A 24,682-nucleotide genomic window follows, 5' to 3' on the forward strand; every position below is an offset into this window, starting at 1 on the left:
CAAGTAACGGCAGGGCTGGGCTGTAGGTCATTTGAAAGGCACTTGCATGCATGCATGAGTCCTTGGGTGCTTTCCTCAGCACTGGAAACAGTAATGCTATTATTATAATTACAACTTTAAAGGTGATGCTAGATTATGAAAAAATGATTGAAAATCACCCCAAAGTAAAAATATGTTTCTTTGCCTTTTCAAATTTTAAAGTGTATCTATTCACACAAGCTTTGAAAATGTAATTTTGATATCACATTCAATTTCTTATGGAAGGAAGGAAACCACTCCAGCACAAATAACTGAAGATCATACATTGCTTAAGTAGCTTATGTTAAATTTCTATCTAACCAGCCCACTCTCTGTGCACAAGGCAGTGCAGCAAGCTGTGGTGGCACTGAAAGCACAATTCTTCCTGTCACAATTCCTTCCTGCCTCTGCTGGACAACAGACAGGATGCACCCCACCGGCAACTGCCTGACATGACGAGTTCCAAACAAAGGCAGACAGACGGTAGACACACACCACCATGACTGTAGAGACTGGAGCCAGGAGCTGCCCAGAAGGAGGGAGGTTGGTGTTCTAGGACTAGGGTTGTAGAGAGCAAAGCCAAGGGAGAACCAGGCTTCATCAGGAAAGTTCCTGCCTGGAAAGTCAAGGGAGCCACCGAACAGACAGAGAAAGAAAGGAAAGGAAGGAGGGGAGAGAGAGAGAGAGAGAAAGAAAGAGAGAGAGAGAGAGAGAGAGAGAGAGAGAGAGAGAGAGGGAGAGAGGGAGAGAGAGAGAGAGAGAGAGAGAGATGGAGGAAGGAAAGAAGGAAGGAAGGAAGGAAGGAAGGAAGGAAGGAAGGAAGGAAGGAAGGAAGGAAGGAAGGAAGGAAGGAAGAAAGGAAGGAAGGTGTGTGTATTCCCACAGGCTCTGGAGGGCTGACCAGGTACCTCATGATCCTACAGACCCCACACAAATTCCTCAGAAGGAAACTAACAAACATACAATAACTCCAAATCTTCTCCATGAAGATTAGTTCTCAGTCACCCGAGCTCAAATAAGATCTTTCTAAACCAACAACCAACAGGGTCAGTAGGAGCAGGCACTGTGTGCCTTTGTGGAATAGAGCACTGACAGTCTCTGGGAGGAAGAGCAGTACGGGGTGCAAATGACAGGATAATGCATGAACTCAACCTCCCACCTGGGGGTGGCTGACATCTGTTATCAACCTGACAGGATCTAGAATCATCCAGGACAAACCTCCAAGCATGTCCAGGAGAGTGTTTCTGAAGTTTCTGCACATGCTGAATGTGGAGGTAGATACCATGGGATCCCAGACAGGATAAATAAATAAGAGCAAAAGGTGAGGTGAGCATCAAGTGTGATCTCTCTGTCCCTCCTGACCTCAGCTGCCACATGCTCTAACCACAATGCTTCCCACCCCGTGTTGGATTTTACCCTTAAAGAATGAGCCCTTCTTCCTCAACTTGCTGTGAAGTCAGTCTCCACTTAGGATTGTCTGGATCAGGTTAGCCTGCTAGCGGGTCTATGGGTGGTTATCTTATGTCCCTGGAGGTGGGAAGACTCTGGATGAGGGGGCCTGGACTTGAATTCAAGCAAGAAGAGAGCTGAGCACAAGGAGTATCAATCCAAAGCTCTCTGCTCTTGACTGTGGACACAATATAGCAAGCCGCCCCCAATGGCTGTGGTTTTGATGTTCTCATCTCTTACACTGATGGACTGAAACCTTTATCTGTGAACCAAATAAACCCTTTCTCCTTTAAGTAACTGTTGTCAGGAGACTTTAACACAGCAATAGGAAATGTAACCAAGACAGAGGCTTTGGCCAGATACTTTGTCATAGCCACAAGAAAAGTAACCAATATACCTCTTAGGGCAGAGGTGACCGCTGCAATTTTATGGGCTGTGGAAGGGAGCTGCCAGTCAAAAACATCTCTTAATTCTGATTACTGCTAGAATTAGTTTAACAAAAGGTTAAATAAATGTCTCTCCTTTTCCTCAGAGAGCTAAGATGACAAGCATGACAAGCCATTCCTGCTCGGGGTCATGCAAAATTGCCAGGGTTTTAGGGAGCATAGACAGACCCAGGACACCACTGTAAAAACAGAAGGGCCCCCCAGGTAGAGCTTATTTACAGGCAAACAACAGATACTTTTTGGCATAAGTATGTCACATGTAATATTTAGGATAATTTTTTTTTTTGGTTTAAAAAAATGTATTTGCTGTCTATCTGAAATTCAAATTATCCAGGCATCCTGTATTTCATCTGGAATCTGGGCTCAGATGGCCACAAGAAAAAGGGTGGATATTTCAAGGGAGCAGAGAAGACAAAGGAAGGAGCTCATTGCTGCTAGAAAATACCCGGCAAAAGCAGCCTACGAGAGGAAGGAAGGGTTTATTCAGGCTCACAGTTTGAAAAAAAACAGTCATCATGGCAGAGACACCATGGTGCCCAGAACCTAGGCAACTGGCCATGTGGCATTTGCAGGGAGGAATCACGGAGCAAGGACTGCCGGTCCTCCGTTCATTCTGCTCGTCCTGTTTTACTCTGTCGCTCCTGGGACAGTGCCGCCTACATTTAGGGTCGATCTTACCACCCCAATTTGGCTAATCTAGAAACTCCCTGACAGGTTATGTCCAGACGTTTGACAATGTTAACTACCACAAACTGTCTTTATCTTCTTCGGGATATTGGTGATGGGGCGCTTGCATTTATTTACAAGACAACAGAGAGGCAAACCCAGCTGCTCGTTGGTAGGGCAGGCACAGAAGCATTTACGAAATGCCCGAGTTCTTTAATGTAATTTTACCTACTTTAACTCTCACTACACTCGTGATATCTAAGAAGGCAATTATTATCACTTTTTATGAACTCACAAACAAAAGTTTCAAGACGTTAAGTGAACCTTCTTCACCCTGCAAGAGCAGAACAGGCTTCTTATTCCAGCCCACCTTCTTCGGCTCCCTCGTGCTGGTAAACCCTGACTACTTGGAAGGAAGGAAAGGACTCCACATGGCTGAAAAGGAGAAGGAGAGCAAATGTCTGAGATGAGTCATTAATGCCCGTCGGAAGAGTAATTTGCCACATGTATTTCCCCTCCTTACAATTATCTAAAACGAAGGCCAAGCTTTAAAGATTTTCATAACAGCTAACTAAAAATCAAATGTCTGTTCTTTAGAGTGCGATGGCCTGGCTGCTCTTCAGGGCTTTGCTGTTGGTTTTTTCCATTTGTTTGTTCCTGGTTTTTACTTAGTTTTGTAATTTTAATTATTTAGCTTAGCATATAAGAAATAGGTTTCACTGCAGTATTTTCTTTTATTTGCTTGTTTCTTTATTAAGACAATTTGCGCTGTAGCCCCGACTGGCTTGGAACTTGCAGCAAAATTCCTACCTCAGCTTCCCAAGCGCCAGGGCTTAGGAATGGCCCCCACCCTCTGTCCAACTGTTTACTCCTTAGGAACTCCAGCGCTGTGGTCTAAAGCAAAGTGTTACTTTCCAAATGAAGCACCACCCTTGTGCACTGCTCAAATTTAGGCCAGAATAATGAAACAGTCACTGTGTACTGTATTAAAGGTCGGGTTTCTATGAGAGACCCAGGGAAGGGACATGAAGGCCTATGTTTCAACCTTGAGAAATGAGACAAACACCTAGACTGCAACAGAGCGAGAGGGCTTCAAACCTCAGTGACCACACTAGGCACACCAGCTAAGGCAGGTGATGCTCACACCAGGCACACTAGCTAAGGCAGGTGATGCTCAGGTCAAAACAGAGCACTGTAAGACAAATGTCTAGATGTGTTCTGCCTCATCTCTGCCAGAAGACAAGTGGATATTAGCATTTTGAGCTTTGAGTTGGGAGGGGGGGTGCAGTTGGGATTAAAGCAAGAATGTAAATGGAAACACACAAACAAACCCTGATCATCAATTAAAACATAAAAACACACACTCATGGACAAAACTTAACTGGAAACACTGGGTGGAATGAATAATCAGTTAGCCATTGACTAGCGGGGTCACTCTCCAGTAAGGATGCACTGCACACTTTCTGTGTTCTAGAGACTTTTCCAGGGGTAAGAGGTTGAATCAAGTCCCTCACTGTACATCAAACTCTTAGTTATTAAGGAATCTAGTGTGAGGACTGACCTCAACCCCCCATGGTGTGTGCTTGGCTTTTTTTTTTTTTTTTTTTTTTTACTGCTTGAAAACCTAGAAAATGGCTCTCTATCAATAACATTGTCTGGTTCAATTCCTGAATCTAAAGAATGGACTATGGGTTTTGGAGTTAGCTAGTCCTAGGTCTGGGGTGTTGATGATTAAACCCAGGGCCTCTTGCATTCTAGGCAAATACTCTACCACTGAGCTGTGGTCCTAACGCTGGTCCTGGGTTCGAGTTCTAGCATAAACGTTGACTGAGCGACACTCGGAAAGCATACGAGTCAGGAATGGCAATCTGTGCAGCTCTGGCCTGGAAACCCTAGAGAGCTACTGCAAAACCTACGTGTCTTCTTCCCCCACGGCCCTGTGTCTAGGCCCCTTAAATGCTCCCCACTAGCCTCTGCCAATTAGCAGCTCCCACAACATCTCCTTCCCCAAGAGGCCCCGCACTGTTCAAACTCACCATTTCACATAAGGGTGTTAAGTTTGATTTTCCAAGTGGTCCATTTGAGCTCATTTTTCCTTTGATGTAATTATAACACACACAGAGCCACAGTGTGTACACATATGATACACACACACACACGCTCACACAAAGCCACAGAGCACTAGTTTATAATGTTTCAAAATACTACTATTTATGATAAAATACATCTGGGAAATGACTGGCTATGCAGAGGTGAACAACTCCCTTTACTTTGGGGGTCAGTGTGTGTGTGTGTGTGTGTGTGTGTGTGTGTGTGTGTGTGTAACTGTGTGTGTTTGTGAGTATGTGAGTGTGTGTAAGCCAGAGGTTGATGCTGTCTTCCTCAAACACTCTACACTTTTTCCTTCCAGACATGGTCTGTCACTGAACCTGGTACTCACCCATTAGGCTAGACTTGCCGGATATTAAGTTCTAGGGACTTCCTGTCTCTACCTCCCCAGCCCTGGGACTACAGGCGCACACTGCCAAGCCCAGGGTTTTACATTGGTCCTAGTGGAGCGATGGACTCTAATGCTCTCACAGCAAGCACTGAGCTATCTCAGCCCCCAGCCCAGGGATGCTTCCACCATCTCTGGTGCACTAAGGTGCACCTGACTCTAACATTTTTCAGCCTCCTTGATCCCTGAGACCTGAAAATATCACACGGCTCCTACCCATCAAAAGACAGTCCAGCAAACCCCAGTTGATGGTATGGTCCATCCCTGATGGCTGACAGATGAGTCCCTAAGCTAACAAAAATGAATGAAGCAACCCATCAATGCGAAAGGCAAAGGCATAGTCATAGATCTTATGATCTACAAATTCTTCTTGCGTCCTGAGCTTTGTTTGTTTGTCTGTTTTGTTTTGTTGTTGTTGCTTAAGAATATACCTAACAGTTCTATGGCTCGATAGTATACAAAAAGAGATCATTTTAAAACTAAACTTCCTTTATGTGGTCCTTGGACTCTAGGTAGAGAAGCGAGCTATGGAAAGTAGCGATGTAGTCTTCTGACAATGAGGAAAGAGGCATAAAACCAAAGCTGGGCAATTTCCTAGAGTGAGCAACTGTGGGGGACAAAATATTAGGGAGAAGTAGGTTGAGCATAGCCACAGCCCAAAATGCAGGGTTCTAAAGGCCAGTCAAGGCAGTCGTCAGCAGGAGCCCAAAGAGCTCTGACCATGCTGGCTCCTGTCTGACACGTGTGGAGTGTAATCCCGGTGCCGTAGGCATCACCTGACTCCTCAGTCAGTAAGTTCTTCGGGGGAAAGGAAATGCGCCCACCCAGCTCTGCAGAGGAGTCGGTGTCGCTGCACTTGGAAGGATGGTGCCAAGCTCGTCCTCTCGATTGTGAGCTTACACACCCATGTATTCCTGATAACTCCTTGATAAACACGGTGTCTCCCACTAAGCCATTTGCTTGCAGGACATGGTGCCAGGCACAGAAGGTATTCAATAAACACCCGCTGAATGGATGAAAGGAAGGCCAGAATAATAAACGACTCCTGCACTCTGATGACTCTGACCACTGCTCAGCATCATCTGTGTGACACACCAGAGGGCAAGCTCCTCAGAGCACACACACTGAGCCCAGTGCCTAAGAGGATGGGCAGACGGGCGCTCCTACAAGACAGACCTAGAACAGGAGCCTCCCCATCCCTCCACTAACCGGTGAGTGGGCTTCCCAGACTTCCCGAACAGCTCACACTCTGGAGAGCCATAGGATGGGTGAGAAAAGACACTTCCCATTCACGAGCCGCTTCCATCTGCCCAGGAAGAAGGCTGGCGAGACGGGGATGCTACCGCCCCCCCCCTCCAAAAAAAAAAACAACCCAACATCTATTCAAGGTGGATGTGTGCAAAAGCATACCCCCACCTCCCAATAATCAATTCTATATTCACCCGCTATATTTTTCTTCCAACCCCTTCTTGAGTTGGCCACATTTTTGGCCTTAAATGCCTCCCAGATACTAGTGCAGAGAGTGCTCTCCTCTTCTCTCGTCCACTTCAGCACCACAGCTGACTTAAAGGTGACCTCCAGAACACTCCAAGGAGAGGATAGGAAGACAGGGAGGCCGGAGGACACTGCAGCACTGGGGTTTAGTGGCAGGCTTGAGTTTCTCCTCTGGGCAGGTCTGAGTCCAAAGTTGTTCCCTCTGGAGTTTCTATTTTGTTTGGATGTAGGTGAGTCACAGTGACACAGATGTTCTGTCCTCTTGGTCCTCTCAAGCCCAGCAAAGGCTTTTGGCCACTTCACATGATTTCTGTCAGAAAACTAAATTCCAACCAGGTGCAGCCCTGCTGATTAGCATTATAATAGATTGTAATTACTTAACAAGCCCATCTATACCCAGAGGAACTCGGCAGAGAAACACTGAAGCTTTTCTTTATGTAAAATAGAGTTGTTCCACTCTGGAGTTCTCTTAGCTGGTATGAAGACCCCGGAAGCTGGGCAGGTACATGCTCCCATAAGCTCCGTGAGTTCAGGGCCTGGGGTCTCAAATTTCGTGTCTTCTCACTGCCAACTGTAAGGCGGTTTTGTTTTGTCTGCAGCTAACACTCCAGTAAGAATTTAAACTTGATTTTAAATTCTGTAAACAAGGACAAGTGATCTTTCTGTTTCCTTTTGGGGCCCTGGGTACCCAGAGGGTGCACAGCTCCCACTTTCAGTAACTTCAGAGTTCATAAAAAGTCTTTCTTTGGTACAGTGCATGTTGCCCTGTGGAACTAACAGAGCATTCTCCTGTCAGGTTCTTCAAAGACTTCCATCAAATAGTCTATCCTTCTTCCTCCCCAATTTCAACTGTACAAAGGGATTGTGTGTGCAAACCCATAAATGGGCGCATCTCTGAACCCTCATCAGAGAACCTTCCTTTTGCAGAAAACAGGGATCCGTGGATGCAGAGAGCCACAATGGGACAGATAACACTGGCCTGCGGAGTGCTCAGCTCAAGATGAGCCAGCTGTACCCTCCCCCAGCACCAAACAAAGAAGGGGAAGAAGGAACTAGCTTAAGAGGCGAACAGGATAGATGCTTACAGCAAAACAGTGCTTGGCAGACACAACTAGGGTGGCAGCACCCGTGAGCTTGTAGTCCCTATGACAAGAGCCTGGCATGGATGGGGAGGGCCTCATGAAGTCCCACCCCTAGCTGAGGTGATTGATGGCTGCTGGAGAGGGAAAGTCAGTTTTCCTCAGGGATGCAGCCACTGCGAGGTGACCTATCCTCTCATAGATGGTTCTGTATCCACGCGCACACAGGCAGCACTAGGTGGACTCGGAGAGTTTATAAACAGATACGTGAAATTGGGAGAGGAAAGGAGTGGGCTCGGTGGGAGAATACTTAGAGGTGAGGGAATGGGAGATGAATTTGATTAAAAGAAAAGACACATTATAGGTATGTGTGAAACTCTCAAATAATAAAACAGGATAAGAAAAAGGAAATAAACTCGAATGCTTGCCATTCTAGTCTTCTGAAACATGCATCAAGTTTCCATACTCCCTAGGAGCAGGAACAGTGCCACACACACCTTCTGTCTGATCAAAGCACCAATCTCTCCCACTGTATTGTGTCATGGCAGGTCCCAAAACAAGATGCATCTCTCTGTTGACAGTCTCTCATCCGTTCAACAATACGCTAGGCTCTGGTTGGGTTGCTGAGAAGACAGAAAGGAATCAAAACTTCTGTAGTTATAGAAGCTCTGTCTTAATGTTAGACAGGATGAGTAAGAAAACATCGAGTGTGGGAGACACAGGGGAAAGCCAGGTGCGGTGACTGTAATCCCAGCACTTGGAAGGTTGAAGCCAGAGGACTGAGGGCTGGTAATCAGCCCTAGCTACACACTGAAGCTCAGTCTGAAAACAATAATTAAATAATAAAGCAAAGTCACAAATCTTGAAAGAGACTGATGTTTTGGATAAGACCACCAGGAACGGCTTTCCTGGGAACGTAACGTGTGAATAAATGTTTGCGTCTCCAGTCAGGTACGCTGTGTTGAGTCTGTCTAAGGCGACCTGTGGGCCCTATGACTGCAGACTCATAAGCAAGGTGCAGAGCAGTAGGCAACAGGGCAGGAAGGTTCACACGGCCTGCTTGCGCTGTCTTTCGGGAAGGAACTGTTTTTTTTTTCCCCTGAGGGATTTTTTTTTTTTTTGACAAAGTTCAGGCAAGGGGGAACCAATTAGTGTGCTGTTGAGATAATCCAGACACTGCCTAAGTGACTTGGGTCCCAGAGGCCATGCAAATGCTAACACTTGGATCTCTTCTTATGGCAGATGTGGCAGCGGCTGCTAGGGACTGCACTTGGGTGGGTGGGGGTGGGGGGGCATCAAGGACGGCTCCACCTGGTTGCTGGCCTCGATCTTGAAAGGTAGAGTTGGCATGACTCGAGCTTGGGTACATCTAGCTTAGGTGGGGGGTGTGGGGCAGGGAGGGATTAGACACACAACACCGTATGTAATGATTTTTAGATGTACCATACACAATCAAACATCACTGAAGTTAAGAAAGGCATACGTGCAATCTGGAGTTGCAAGTTTGGTATGGCCTGAAGTCAGGAATTTAAAGTTAACAGTATTGAAAATGCGTTTAAATCCAAACTGAATGAAGCCGATACGGTCAAACCCAATGCCAGCTCCTTAGTGCCCCGGTTTCTAATCAGTAATCGGCTTCCGTAAGTAATGAAACCTTGTCTACAATGGCCATAACTGCTAGGACTTCCACAGCCATCTGACAAGTATCTGAACGGCTTTCAGAAAATGGGGAGCGGTTGGCGACTGACAGCTGCAGGGGCGGGGGGGGGGGGGGGCAGATAATCAGCTGCTTTAAAGTTGTGGCCACTGGCTTGTTGACCATGCTCCAGCGAATGTCCACTCATTTAAGAGTATATGGTCAGTATAGATTATAGTTGATGAGTTTTGAAAAATGAGGACACAAAGTTGGGTAGGTAAAGAAAGGGGTGGATCTGGGAGGTGTTATGAAGATGAATATAATCAGAATATATTGTATATCTATAATTCTCAAAGAACTAATAAAGAAATTTGTTAAGTGTAAGTATATTAAATTTATTTTTAGACTATTGAAGGCTTTTCATAAAAAACATATTCACAAAACAAGGAGAAAATTATGTTTCGCTGGCCCATCTGCCCGTAAGATGCGAACTCTGTGAGCATCTTCACATGGCTCCTCAGACATTAACAACATTGCTGAAATGCAATGTGGCCAAACCCTCTGCCGAGAGCTTCATACAGCTTCCTTACTTATTCACACGACCCTGAGAGGTAAGAATTATCATCTTCCCCGTTTCACACACCAAGAAACAGGTATCTGGGGCTTAAGTCACACACCCAAAGTCCTAACCCGTAAGTTTTTGGGACATACAGTGAGAATTCTGGGGTTCCAACAACTGATGACCACTCGGGGACAAGGGAACTAAGTCTCAGCTATTCACTAATTGACTAGGTGTGGCACATGTGTGTGTGCATGTGTGCGTGTGTGTGTGTGCGTGTGTGTGCGTGTGGATGTGTGTGTGTGTGTGCGTGTGCGTGAGAGAGGTGGGGGGAATTGGATAGAACTCAGATAATGCTTGACCTGTCGTGAAGCAGGAGTCTGAGTGCTAGCCCTAGACCAAGGAGGAATTGATGAATAACTAGACAACTATCTTATCAATAATATGCCAAGGGGAAGCAATACTGAAGTAGATGGTAAGTATTGTAGGAACAGGGAAGGCATCTTGAATGAACAATTCCCAGCCTAGCTATGTCCCCTTTCTACTTCATTCTGTCAAAAAAAAAATGCTAAAAATCTTCAGAAATGCTGTACGAAGATAGAGATACATCCTTGTGCAACGTACAAGGACCCCATCAGGAGGGAGGAGGCTCAAGAGAAGGACGTGTCCCTAGGATCCTCCCAGGACATGGCGCTAGAGGTTAGTTATACCCTGGCACTGTGAGAAGGTTCCCTAAGTGATTGTTGTTGACCAAGGCAGAGCCAGTGGCCTACCCTTTCCAGCACTGGGGGATCCAACGAGGCGACTATTAAACATTCTTTGAACCGACACTAAGGGCCAAGCACGCTGCGTGTATAAACTCAATTCCCCACAACAACCATTTCAGACAGATGATTTTACCATCATCCTTTTCCAGAGGAAGAAATGAAATTTCAGAAAGGTTAAATGGTCCACCATTAAAGGTCAAGGAAGAATTAGGTGGGGAAGGGTGGCCTTCAAACCCAAGTTGTCTGGCCCCAGCATGGACCCTTAGCCGCCGCCATAGTGAGCTTTCATCGTTGTCAACTTGGCAGACCTGGGAAGAAGGACCCTCCTCTCCATCGGATTGGACCGTGGCGCATCTGTGGTGCATTTTCATGATTGCTAACTGAAACGGGAGGGCCCAGCTCACTGGGCGGTGCCACCCCGGGGCAGGTGGTCCTGAGTTATATAAGAACGCCAGCTGAACCCGAACCAGAAGAAGCAAGACAGTAACCAGTGTTCCTCCTTGGTTTCTGTTTCTGTTCCCACCCAGAGTTCCTACCTTGGCCCCCCTTGCCACGGGCTATCCAATGAAATAAACCCTTTCCTCTCCAAGCTGTTTTTGGTCAGAGTGGATTATCACAGCAACAGCAAACAAATCATGGCAGAAGCTCTGGAGAATGGCTTCTCAAAGGCTGGTGACCTTCAGACATAGCCACTACATTCCAAAGGCATCTATGCTGGCTCTGGTGGCACACACCTTTAACACCCACACTCTGGAGGCAGAGGCAGGCAGATCTCTGAGTTCGAGGCCAGCCTGGTCTACAAAGTGAGTTCCAGGACAGCCAGGGCTACACAGAGAAACTCTGTCATGAAGAACCACAATAAACAAATTAAATACATCATTCATACATACATACATACATACATACATACATACATACATATATACATACATACATACATCTGTGACAAGATAGATCACGGAAGGGGCACAAGCCAAAGATGTCTTCCAATGTAGTATAGTTGTCTTCCAAGATAGTTTTGCCGGCTAGCCAAACCAGTGTAAACAAACTTCCAGTACAGTGAGGAGACTTTCTCAAAAAAGAAAACAGAGAACCAAGGAGATTGCTCAGCTGGTAAAGGTACCTGCTGCTAAACTGACTCTAAGTTCAAACCCTGGAGCCCAGAGTGGAAGGGAATAAACAACCCCTGCAAGTTGTCCTCGGACCTCCCTACATATAGCCATAAACACCCGCGCACAAAAGTGCACATTAGTGTGCATGCTAAGTAAAGAAAAGGTAAAGTGGGCATCAGTATAGAGATCCATTGTAACACCAACCTGGAGCCCCACAGAATCCAGAGCCTTCCTCTGGTCCCGATTCCTGGTCTAGCTTCCATTCTCAAAGCAAGGTTAATGAGCTCCAAACCGCAAGGACAGACCACTAAAAATGCAGATTCCTCTCCATTACCCCAAACCACGGAATCCACAGCTCAGAGACAGCGGGGCCAAGAAGGCACCTTCCCCTAGTGACACTGATGCACAAGTCAAGTCAGGAGCATTTCATCGGGTTTCTCAAAAACCAAGCCCAAATCCTTCCTTCTGTTTGCCTCGAGCTTTGCCTATCGTCCCCCTTGTCATCAAAACCTGAAATGCCTTTCTTTCCACTGTCAGCCTGGGCTTTGCACATTCTAAAATCCACCCTAGTCTTCTGAATTTTCACTGCTCTGTCTGTAGTTCCAGGTTCAACCCCACATCCCTAATGGTGTTAAACAGCACTGGGAAGAGCTGCCTTTCTCTGTTTTACATTCATATTTCGTTGAATGTGAACAAAGGAAAACTCAAACCACCAAATCCAAACCTATGATTCTGTAAAGAAAAGTGAGGCTTGAGAAAAGAACAATAAAAAGTAAAAGAAACTGGTTTTTGTTTGTTTTTGTTCTGAATATTAAATTATTGTTCAGGTAGTCTTAAGTTTGTTCAGCCTTACTCTCAGCACAGCCATGCCTGTCCATTCCGCAGCTCTGAACCCAGGCACCCTGTGCACCTCTCTCCAGAGCGGTCCAAGCTTGGCATGCTGGCTGTGTCCTCCGGCCGAGAACTCTGAACAGTGCCCACACTTTTACACTCATGTGTATGTCTTTCCCCAGCACCTTTCTGGGTTCTCCCAGCTCTTCTACAACACCTTGGTTTTGAACTTCTGATCTACTTCGAGTACCACTCATTTGGAACTAAATTACCACTTAAGTGTCGTGTGTGTGTGTGTGTGTGTTTGCACATGCATGAATGTACATGTATACATTTATATATGTGTATGTATATATGTGTGTGTATGTATATACATATGTGTATACAAATATTAATATATGTGTATATATACATATGTGCATATGAATATATATGCTACTGTCCTTTCCCTAGAGAGTTGAAAGCCCCTTTAGAGTAACCTGTCACCTCTTTTCATCCTTGGGTTGATTAAAACAGTAAGCTTGGTAGAATTTGACCACATAAGAGGAACTTGGCGGACAGATGAGTTCAGAGATGGCTGAAGTACTCCACAGTAAAGACGGGGTAGCTGCTTTGTACCCTCCACATCCCCGCACTTCAGGCTGTGCTACAGAGCCATACCTACAGAACAGCATGCCTCTTCATTTCTCCAAAGAAGAGAGCACAAGGGTTTGAGCCCCGGAGATTCTACCCATAACTATGATGCTGTACTTGGGTGACAGGCATGGGGAAGGTGATCCTTTTGTGACTTGTCTCCATTTCCAGCTGTGTGGCTGGGGTCCCCATACTCATTTCTGAGATCAGTCACAGCATCCCCCAGTCAGAACCAGCTCCACCATTCGAGTCATGCTTTGGGCTTCTCTCAGTCTTGTTTTTAATCTGTCCAATGCCTGTCATATCCAATTCACACTTGCTATAAGGCAGAAGAGATAATGATTTTGAAAGCACTTTACGTTATCACACACAATAAAAATGTCAGGGCCACAGCATATGAATCTGGCAGGACTAATAAATAGCCTGGGAGACCAGACAGACTGTTCCCCATTGGGCAAACAGTGAGCCATGGGAGGTGAGGGCTCAACCTCCAACCCACCTGTGCTTGCCATGCGACCTTGGGGACCCACTTAGCTCCTCTGGAACTCAATGTCCTTGTCTGGAAATGTTGCTTGTGCACTAGAAGATCTGGTCTAGAGCCAAATCCAGTGTAAATGGAAGAACCTTGGAGAACAGCTATTAAGCAAGGAGCTCTGACTGAACACTTCCTCAGAAGAGCTGAGGAGAGAGAGAGTAGCATCCTGTTCTGCTCTGGGTTTGGAGGAGCCCCCAGTTCAGTGTTGCCAGAGAAACTCAGATACATCCTTCCAGCCGGCGCATGGCTGTGGAAGACTTGGACCTTCTGCTCATCTTTTCTGCCTTCTGCCCACTGCTTATGCCCTCTTAGACCCTCCTGCAACAGGCCCCATCTTCCTGATACTCTAGTCAAAAATCCTCTTCCCCTTTTATTCAAAACCACAGATGTTTAGCACTGAAGTCTGTTTGTGAAGCTGGTTAGGCCCCCATGCCCCTTTGGGCATCACGGTGAACGGCAGTGAAAGGAGAGTGGGTGAAGGGGTGGGGGGTGAGACTGAGGTCAGGATCCTAAAGTTTGCCTGCTGTCTACTTTCATGGAAGCCACAGATCTCCCAGCGTTGAGCTGTGGTTTACAAGGGTTGCCCTAAAAGCCTCTTTAGTAACCATGGTTTCCAGAAGGCTCTCCCACATCCAGGAGCATAAAAAGAGCAGGTCCCCTCCCCCCATCTCTCCCTAAAAGCTCCATGTCCTTGAAAATATATATTTAAAAATGTGAAGTAGAGTGACAGGCCAAGGGCATGTGCACCCTCTGACCCTACGATGTTCATGAAGTTATCTCCTGTCAGCAGAGTGATCCTCCCACAGCTCTTCATAAGGCAGCACAGACAGCGCTCTGTGAAGACCAAAGAATCTGGAAAACACATCCATCCATAGCAACACTTGCTCCAGATAGAAACATGTAACAAACCTGAAGACAGAGATACCCACTTCCTAATTGAATGCTGCTCCTACAAGAAGAGAGAAGCAAGCGGGGAGGGGGTTTTGTTTTTTCTGACTGCCCAAGTGCCGAGGTTGAATGCATTTGGTTTAAGGTATATTGGCGAGGCCTACTTCAAAATCCCTCATATGTGACAGTGGAATCAGTTAACAGTTAGCTCAATTTCAGAAATAGTGTTTGATCCTACAATATCATGACAATCAAAGTCTGGAGGCATAAAATCCTAAGATTCAAAGTCCTGACTTCCTATCACCACAAGCCCTTTTGAGAATACAGCATTCTAAACAGATGGGCAAAGCAAGCTGGTGTTATGTTTGTAGGACCTATAGAGGGGACACTGGGGGTGAGGACCTTTCTGGTATGCCAGCAAATGAGCTAAGCAGTTGTTTAGGAAGAGGGGGCTTCCTACCAGAAAGAGGGCTTTATAAAACGACTCACTAGGCTACCCAGGATAAAGCCAGGAGGCACAAAAACCCTCCAGTCTGAGCTCCACGTGTCTCTCCAAGGACAGAGAGAGACCCACCCACACACAGTTGCTCAGCCAAGTCCACCAGGCACTTGCAGATTCCTTCCACCAACCTATGCACCTGCATTCCGGGTTCTCTCCCAACTTGCAAGCCACCTGTACTGCCCACTGTTGGGAGGGCACAGAGGGGACAAGGGATAGTGCCCATCTGTCAAATCTCGTCTTTCTTACCCTACTGTATATGTCTCTCCAGCTACGAAATAAAACGTGCCTCTTCAAGAAAACTGAGCCGCACATGAACACGCAGACAGCCCAGAGCCCCAGGACCAATGCTCAGGCAGCAAGTCTTTCCCTGGGACCTGGAACTCCCGGACGTGGAGGATCGACTCACCCAGTCCTCGAAGTGACGGCTCCCATTCTGCAGCAGCTCCTCGAACTGGATGGTGCAGTTGGCCACGAAGTCGTCGTAGCCGATAGGAGCGTCGTGAAAGACAGCCAGCTCGATCTTGCGCCCATTGCACACATCGGTGACGAACTCATCGTGCCAGGCCGGGCTGTTGGTCTTCTGCTTGGTGGCTGTTTGGCCGATGCGCGAGTCGTCCACGTTAAGGGCAATGTAGGGGTCCAAAAGGAACGTCTGTGGCCGGGGTCCCACCGCATGGCGCAGCGACCAGGCTGTGGGCTTCAAGCTCACGGCCTCGCAGATTTTGATCTTAAGAAGGCCATTGAACACTACCATGGTCGGGGCGGGGGTCACTCCGTCCGCCCCGAGGGCAGGATTGAAGAGCAGGAGCAAGCGCGCCGGGAGCCTGGGGGACTCCTGGGTCCCCTCTTGCCCCACCCCACTCACTCGCTACACCTTGTGGCGCTGCCTCCTGGCGCCGGCGATTCTCAGCGAGTGCATGTATTTCCTCGCCGGATTCCTAACGGAAAACAGGGAGGGGGGAGAGCTGGAGACGTCCGTTTTTTTGGAGCAAGTCTCTCCCCACCACCACCGGCGACACCTCCACGGGAGGAGACAAGCTGTCGCCTCCGCTGCAAGCCGCGGGGGCTGCCTCGCCGCCTCGCTGGTTCTTCGGGTCCGTGTGCGGAGAAGCAGGCGCCGCGCCCGGCGCTCACCTACCTTTCCGAAACATAATCCCCGGGCAATTTCGACTCCCGGAGGGGGAGGGGGCGGCGGGACGGGGCGGGGACGAGAACCGGGGGCACAGATTTCAACCCGGATCCTCTTCGCCCACCCAGCGCCTGCCTCGGACGGCGCGGGGCGGAGGGTGGACTGAGGGATGTGCAGTCTATCCGGAGGGATGCATGTCGAGAGGAAATGGTCCTTCCCGGAGCCAAATTTTTTAAAAATCCACAAGCCGCACGATCAGCCCCGCCGTCACCTCCCGGGTTAAGCAGAGCCGCGCCGTAGCCGGCGATCGCGAGGCGCCCGGTGCCTGGGATCTCACATCCGCGCGGGCTTGGGAGGTAGAGGTGGCCGCCACTTGGGTTCGGGGCGCAGGCCGGCACCCGGCGGTGCGCAGCGCGGCGGCCGGGCAGGGACTGCGACTCCGCGCGGCCCCTCCTCCCGCCCGCCGGCGCCCGCCCGCCCGCCGCGCTCCCCGCGTCCGCGCTCTCGGCTGCCGCCGGCTCGCCGCCCGCCAGAGCGCTCAGCCCGCGATCTGCTTCCCTCGATCGCCGTGCGAGCGATTCTCCCTCCCTCTAATGCAGGAAATGCGCAAAAGACGTCAGTGTGTGTGTGTGTGTGTGTGTGTGTGTGTGTGTGTGTGCACGCGCGCGCGCGCGCGCGCGACACTGTTTGGGGAAATAGAAAGTTTTGCCGGTTGGGGGAGCAATACGGGAAAAGTGAGCCGGGCAGAAAAGAGCAGGAGCCGGCCGGCCGGGTCCGTTGGCGGTGGCGCGCGGGGGAGCTGAGGAAGGACTCCGCGCGGAACCCAGGAGTGTGGCGTCGCGGAGGTGCGGGAGCGACTGTCGCAGGCCGAGTCTGTGCTCCTCGGATCTGCACCAGAAGAGCGGGGTCTGGACCCGGAGAGCAGCGGGCCGCGCTTTTCTCTCGTACCCTGCGGCCAACACTTTCACTTAAAACTGGGCCTGGTCGAATGGAGGGGGTCGCAATGTCCAAGAAGACTAATCACCTTCCCCCACTGCCTGGACTGCGGCGGTCACCAGCCTCCCGCGGAGAGCTGGCCTGTTTGTCACTCTGCCCTGGGATTCTCTACTGTGCCGCGATGGGGGAGGGGACACCGGGACTGCTGAGCCCTTCGGCTGGGTGTGAGTTTTGAAACCTTCTTTTTTTTCCCCCTTGAGGAGACTCTCCCCTCTGGGGATTTGTTCCGGACCTGCTTGGGTTGCCAGAACTTGTGGAAGACTGGTAGAACCTGGGCCCGGCCTGGTTCGAATGTCTGTTTATTTCTCAAAGTGACTCCTCCTACTTAAGCGGGACCTCGTGTGTGCCCCTTAAGAGGACAGGGCTTGATCCGCGCGCTGACAACCGGTGTTCGGGCTGCGGGACAGCCCGGTGAGTCCTCCTGGGGTCCAGTGGCTGTATCCATACTAATTTCCTCGGTAACCTTTAAACTCTCTGGAAGCAGCCGCGACGGCGGCTGGTCACGTGAGGCGAGCCCTGGGCTGCTGGGGAAGAATTTCCTGGGCCGGGGACCAGGACCGGGAAGGCGGGCGGCAGGGGATGGCTCTGTGCCGAAGGGGACTGGGAACCTGGGAGGGCCGGGCGGGGCGCGCCAGGCCCCGGGCGCCGCGCAGCGGGAACTTCCAGCCTGCGCCCGGGAAGGGGTTCGTCCCGCAGCTCCCCGCTGTGTGAGTGGAAAAAGAAAACCTCCGCCCTCACCCGAGTGCCAAGGCAAGTCCGGCTGTTCGTTCGGATGGTGAAAAGCTAAGTGTTTATCTGGCGACTCTGATAAGTGTGGATCAAAATGTACAAACCGCATTCCATTCACTTTTTCCTCTGTGGAAAAGGGTTATCATTCCTTGTAGTTTAAAGATGAGAAGGCAGTATCCAGGAATGACATATCAAGTACAGTACACACACACACAAAAGAGTTCAGGGGTTTGAGTTCAGGCAGATCTCCTAAAGTTTAAGTGTGCAGTCACACCCCCTCCCTGTAGCTCACTTACATTCCTGACAGCCAGTCCTGTTGCCTGGGATAACGTGCTATACGGATGCTGATAAAAATGCACCTTTGGCAATTATTATGGTCTTAAGATCATTGGCGCTTAAAAAATAATTTTAAAATTTCCTATAAGGACATGCAGCAAAACGTAATGACAATGAGACTTTCTCTCCAGGCTATGTGTTTAAGAAGCAGGCCCAGTGCTAAAAGAACAAAACAAAACAAAACAAAAAACCGGTAGGGATACATTCTAGGTTTAAAGAATGCCAAAAAAAAAAAAAAAATCATTAAACAAAATGGTATTTAAAATATTTTAAAATAAAAGGTAATATTTTTAAAGATAAAAGGTAATATTAATTTTCAGGATGAATAGAACATGCTAGTTTTAGGTCTTTTTAAATAGTTCACTAAGTACAGTTCTCTTTACTCAGGTTCTTGGCATCCATCAAGCTTTTCACATAAACGGAAGGCTTCATTCGCCCTGCTCTGCCCCGGCCCTGCTGGGCAGTCCAGCCAGGCAGGGATTTCTTGAAGTTAGAGATCCGAACTTAACTAGTTGGTGTTTCCTGATATGTCTCCAATTTTGTCTGATGGGCCCTATCTTACGTGCAAATAGGGTTGGAATCAAAAAATCATAGACATGATCCCTTCTTTTTTTGGCATACTAAACAAGAAATAAATTTAAAATTAAACACTGAATTTGAACTTTAGAGTTAGTTTATCCCCCTTCCTCTCCTCCCACACCCTGCTTCTACCAGGCAGTCAAGACTTGAAACATAAGAGTCTGTTGCCATTTCTGTGGCTGCCTTAAAACAGAGAACCCACAGCTCCCAATATTGTCACCGGCATCCTGGTTAAGGTGAAAGAAAAAAAGGGGAGAGGTGGGGGGAGGGCGAGAGAGAAAGTGAGCACCTGCCTCTTAGGAGACTCTGCAGGTAGACAATCAGACAGCCATTCTCCAGGGTGAGCCATATTAGTCTACATTCAATTACAGGTCTTTTGCATTGGGAATACAAAACACCTAGGCAAACAAAATGCCAGTATAGCATTGGATGAATGTTTATATTAAAAGGGAGAAGTTGGGTGTTCTCTGTGCAAGCTGTGTGCTCATTACATCTTTGTTTCTAAATAAATCTCTCACCTTCCCACTCCCTAACTTAGCCACATGAAAACTCCCCAGGGACACCATGAATATGTGAGACACTAGCTCATCAAAATCTCTCTCTCTCTCTCTCTCTCTCTCTCTCTCTCTCTCTCTCTCTCACACACACACACACACACACACACACACACACACAAACACACACTGATTTCAAGACAGGGTCCCACTAAGTAGTTCTGGCTGTCCTGGAACTCACTATGTAGACCACCCTGGCCTTGAACTCACAGAGATCTTCTTGTCTCTACCTCCCAAGTGCTGGGATTCAAAGGCATGAGTATCTATGCTTGATATAAGGGAGCACTCTGAAATTTACCTGGAGGAGAGGTAGGCTTAAAATAACCTGCTTCAGACTCCAGGTGAAGAGGAAAACAGGCCCTTGCCAGCTAGGGCTTACAATATGAACTTCTGATCATAATTACTGCCTGGTTGGTCTTCCTCTTGGCCCTTGTATACAATGTAAAGGGCAGGAAGGCAACTATGTATACATTGAGTTAAATGCCCTTTGGATTGTAACAATGGTCTAGTTATTTCATAATCTTTGAGAAATGGCAGAGGAGAGGAAGATAAAAAATGATGTAAGAATGTACAAAGACGATGATGCTGAGATGCATGCAGAAAGGGCTAATGGTCTAGTGTGGTGAGGCTGCCCAGGGCGGTACAACCCATGTTGCAACAGTTCCCGGAATAGGAGCAGCATCCCTTGCCTGCCGGAGCTTAGGGAAGCATCACTACCAGGCCTTTTGAGTAAGAACTTTCAGCAGCAGAATGGGAAAGACATAGGAGGCAAAAGAGAACAGACTGTGACACGTGAGCTATTCAGCCTGGCTTACACAGGTGGGGACAGGAGAGGAGGTGGGCAGGAACCTAACTAACAGTTGAAGACACCTTGGCCACCCAGATGTGTTTGAACTGCTTCCTAGAGAGACACTGAACATTCCGTGGTTGGGAGATAGTTTTTAGAATGAATCCTTTTCAAAAAAGCTTGCTGTCAGTATAACCTAGTGTGTGAGGGTGCCTTGGGTTAAATCCCCAACTGTAGTGGGAGGGCTAGGGAGAGCAGCAAGCGGATATTTTTCCTTCTGTAACTCTCCTCATCTGACTCACCTCAAAACAGGGCGCCAGAGGGATGCACTGCTGAAGACGATTTGCCCTCTATCCAAGAATGAAACCTTCTTGGATGTTGTTTAGGTCGGCTAACAGCAGCGAGGAAGGAGGGGCCAGAACCTTAAAAGGGTGTGTTAATGCCTGTCCCCACCCACTGCTGTGCCAGCTGATGCCATTTATAGACACTTAATGGTCAGGGTCTATCATCCATCCCTCACAGGCTCTGCTGAAAAAGAATTCAGCTACCTGGGTCTGGGAATAGGGGTGGAACATGTTCCCAGCAATGATCACAGAAAGTTTAGCACTGTTTGGTCCCCAGTGGACATAGAGAAAACATGGGTGGCATGGGGAATACTACCTCCTGTTAGAAGCAATGGCCCCACTCCATGCTCCCTTACTCACTCTTGCCTTCATATGACGTTATACAGAGCACAAAGACCCTCTTTGCCACACTGGAACCAAGACGAAACTCAGGAGACAGCCACATAGCACAGAACTGAGAACCCTCTCGTGGTTCTCAGCAAGATGTGACAGAGCACTGTGCTGTCTTTATTGCTATTAAATAAGACATGTGAGATGTAAAAAAGTTGACCGACTTGCCAAAAAGGAAAGAAGAGAAGCTAATTAGAGTCCTAGTCCCAAGTCTTAAACCTTCTAGCTAAATTTACTGAAAAATAAGTAAATAATAAAATAAACATTGCCATGCTGGAACAATGCAACACATTTTAATGATGGCAATGTGAATTACGTTGCGTTCCTTAGTAGTGATAACATTTTTGCATATCCAAGATCTGGACTTGCCTTAATTTATCCTAAATTAAACCAACCTTATACCAGTATGATATAATTCTTTTAATAAAATATGCAGCATATTATAATAATGATATACTTAAACTCCCAAAGGACAATGGTATTAATGGTATTGATGGAGTGCTTGCTTTATTTTGACCATTAAAAGGTTTAAACAAACTCCTCTCCCCCTCCCCCCTCCCCTTTCTCTTCCCCTCCCCACTTCCCTCCCCTTCTCTCCCCCTCTCTGTGTGTGTGTGTGTGTGTGTGTGTGTGTGTGTGTGTGTGTGTGTGTGTGCTCGAGCGCGCTTCAAGACAGGATACCACTGTGCTCCACTGCTGGACCTGGCACTCGCAGACTGGCCTGGACCTCACAGAGATTCTCCAGATTCTGGGCCACAAACACTTCGAGCAAAGGCACGCCCCACCGCGCCTGGCCTGGCCCCTGGATTGGTGCATCTTGATTCCTATGACTTATAGCTACCTCGGTGTCTCATATGGCTTTTGACACCTGGACAAGTGTACCAGATGCCGCTGGCTGCCATGCCTCTAGCACACATTCAACCGTGAGCCGACAGGTCCAGTGCTACTTTCTTACCTGCCTTTTTAGAATCAGCAAGGGCTCAAGGGCAGGGAATATTGCTGTTTGTCACTGATAAGAGTCAGGCACTATAGAGCAGACTACCAGAGCTGTTAACCCCACCCGTTCTGTTGCAGCAGCCATGCTGTTGGTAGACCTTCCCTTGGTAAAGGCCTTGGTCCTCTGTGGACAGGGCCTCCACTGTCCTATTTCCGAGAAGCTCTAGCCCCCCCCCCCCAGAACTCTTGCATCTTCTTCCCCATACCTCCTTCTGCATGATGTAGTTGATACCTGCCTTAATCTGCTACACACACACACACTCAAAATAGTTTAAAAGTTCAGAGGCTCAAGCATGACTCATTTTGGAACTCCTGGGTATCTTGGGTGTACTGTAATAATTGAATGACTCTGGTGAGACAATGATACTGATACGGTTCTTTAAGTTGTTTGGATAACAAGAGTCAAACAAAAGGACGGTTTCTTGATAACTTTTGCTCTAGAAACGTTTAAAAGAAAGGGGGTGTTCTAAATCTTGTAGGTTTCCAATTGTTTGTCCAAATGAGTGACCCAGTCAGTAGATTAGGGACAGCCTGGTCAGCGCCTTCATGCCATTCCCCGGCTCTGCGGTCCCATGGCGCCCTCTGGTGGACGCTGGCAGAGACGCTACCTTCCGTAGTGTGAGCTGAGCTTATGAGAACCACCCCTCACTTGCCCAGACTTGCTCTGGCATCTCTCGAGATGCAGTGAGTCCCCCAGTTCACCACAGTCCAAGCTGGTGCTGAACGGACTGGAATAGAGTCTAAGGAGGGTTCCAGAGGCTTTGTTATCTCGTGCCAAGCACCCGCAAAGTGTTTCAGGACAGGGGCCAGCGGGGGAGAAAAGGGAAAGGTCTCTGCTTATCTCTGAGGGGGTGTTTGGAAGAGACAGCTAAGCTTAGGAAGGACAAAGGTGCTATGGGCCATTGTCCTTGGAGAATTCTGAATCCTGATGCTAACCCCACACATCTGATACAAGAATGCAGCAGTCACCCCCCCACACACACACACACACACAAGTCAGGGGCACAAAGGATCGATATAGAGTCAACACATGGTTTGACATGAAGGGTCAGAGGGTAACAATGGTAGGTGGGGGCTTCATTATTCTAGCTCAATTAAAGCTGTGTGACTTACCCTCTGGAAGCTTTCTTTTCTCTTAGACATAATACTGTATAGACTGTTGTGTTACATACCACACGCCCATGGTATAGACATAATAGCAAGCTACAGAGATAGGTCAAAGGGAAGACCATTGTACATGGAGCCAGGGGGTTCATCCACATGGCCATCACAAGTGTGAGACAATTACAAGATGCTGCTACCAGGTACATACGTGTGTGTGTGTCTGTGTGTGTCTGTGTGTGTATGTGATTGGATATGAACCAACATGCCCAGCTTTTAGCCAAACATATATATATATGGCACACCACAGACACATGCATATGATATATATGTATATGTGGTCCATGTGTTTAGCAAACTAAAATCAGAAGGTGAGGGAATCCTGGGGGCCTCAAAGCATATTACTGAGACTCACACTGCACATTTCTGGGGACCGAGGTCAGCTCCTGACACGAAGTGAGATTCACTACCTATTTCCCCATCCCCCGTGTGAGGAGGAATGGTCAGTGTCAGGAATGCTCAGAATTGCTCCTTTATGAAACACACAGAAGCCAGAAGCTGCTCGCCAGCTGGGCCCCTCACCAACAAGCCACATGGAAGGAAGGGCAAGCGGCCCAGCCCTATCTCACCAGTTGTCACAGGAGCAGGTCCTTCAGCTCTGGCCTCCACCTGCATGGGAGCCACCTGTCTCTGCTCCTTAGGGGCTCTGCTCTGTGGTCACCATTTCCTTCAGCTTTCCCCTCCAGCAGCACTTCCTATCAGTAAGCCTCATCATCCAACTTTCCTGTGTTTTTAAATAATTTTAAATGCACACATACCACGATGGGTTTTACCAAAGCATTTTCTAGCTATGCTGTCATGCTTCCCTCACCTTTTGTGTTGTTACATCCACCCCCACCCCTTCCCTACTCCTTTATCTCTCCTCCCCTCTGCCCCTGCTCTCTGGTCCCCTCCTTTCTGAGCTTAAGTCTCATGGACTCCAATGACCTCTTTTTCCCCACTGTACTGGCCAGCTTTGTGTGTCAACTTGAGACAGGCTGGAGTTATCACAGAGAAAGGAGCCTCCCTTGAGGAAATGTCTCCATGAGATCCAGCTGTAAGGCATTTTCTCAATCAGTAATCAAGGGTGGGAGGGCCCAGGCCATTGTGAGTGGTGGTGGTCCTGGGTTCTATAAGAAAGCAAGCTGAGCAAGCCAGGGGAGGAAGCAAGCCAGTAAGCAGCACCCTTCCATGGCTTCTGCATCAGCTCCTGCCTCCAAATTCCTGCCCTGCATGAGTTCCAGTCCTGACTTCCTTTGGTGATGAACAGCAATGTGGAGGTGTAAGCTGAATAAACCCTTTCCTCCCCAGCTTGCTTCTTGGTCATGATGTTTGTGCAGGAATAGAAACCCTGACTAAGGGGCTGCTTGGCCCCTCCTCTCTCTCTTGCTCTCTTGCTCCTCCCATGGTCTTTCCCTGCATCCCTTCCCCCTTCTCTCCCCATTCCCCCTCCCCCATGTGCTCACAGCCAGTCTCTACTCCTCTACTTCTCTACTCTTTCTTTCTCTGTGTTTGCTACCCTCTTAACTCCCCTCCCCATGTCCTTAATAAACTCTATTCTATGAAGAAGAAGAGGAAGAAGAAGATGAA

At 48.2% G+C, this 24,682-nt stretch overlaps 1 protein-coding gene across 1 annotated transcript in view; it reads right to left on the reverse strand.

Annotated features, from left to right (window-relative positions):
• The window catches only part of Prkce (protein kinase C epsilon), a 481,070-nt gene extending 464,395 nt beyond the window's left edge, over nt 1-16,675 (reverse strand). The window contains exon 1 of the mRNA XM_021186165.3: nt 15,519-16,675. Coding sequence (XP_021041824.1) covers nt 15,519-15,866 — 348 coding nt within the window. The 5' untranslated portion in view covers nt 15,867-16,675. The remainder of the gene's footprint in view (nt 1-15,518) is intronic.
• Between the last annotated feature and the right edge of the window lie 8,007 nt (nt 16,676-24,682).

This window comes from Mus caroli, unplaced genomic scaffold (assembly GCF_978045245.1).
Source record: "Mus caroli unplaced genomic scaffold, Mus_caroli_1 scaffold_18, whole genome shotgun sequence".
NCBI lineage: Eukaryota > Metazoa > Chordata > Mammalia > Rodentia > Muridae > Mus > Mus caroli.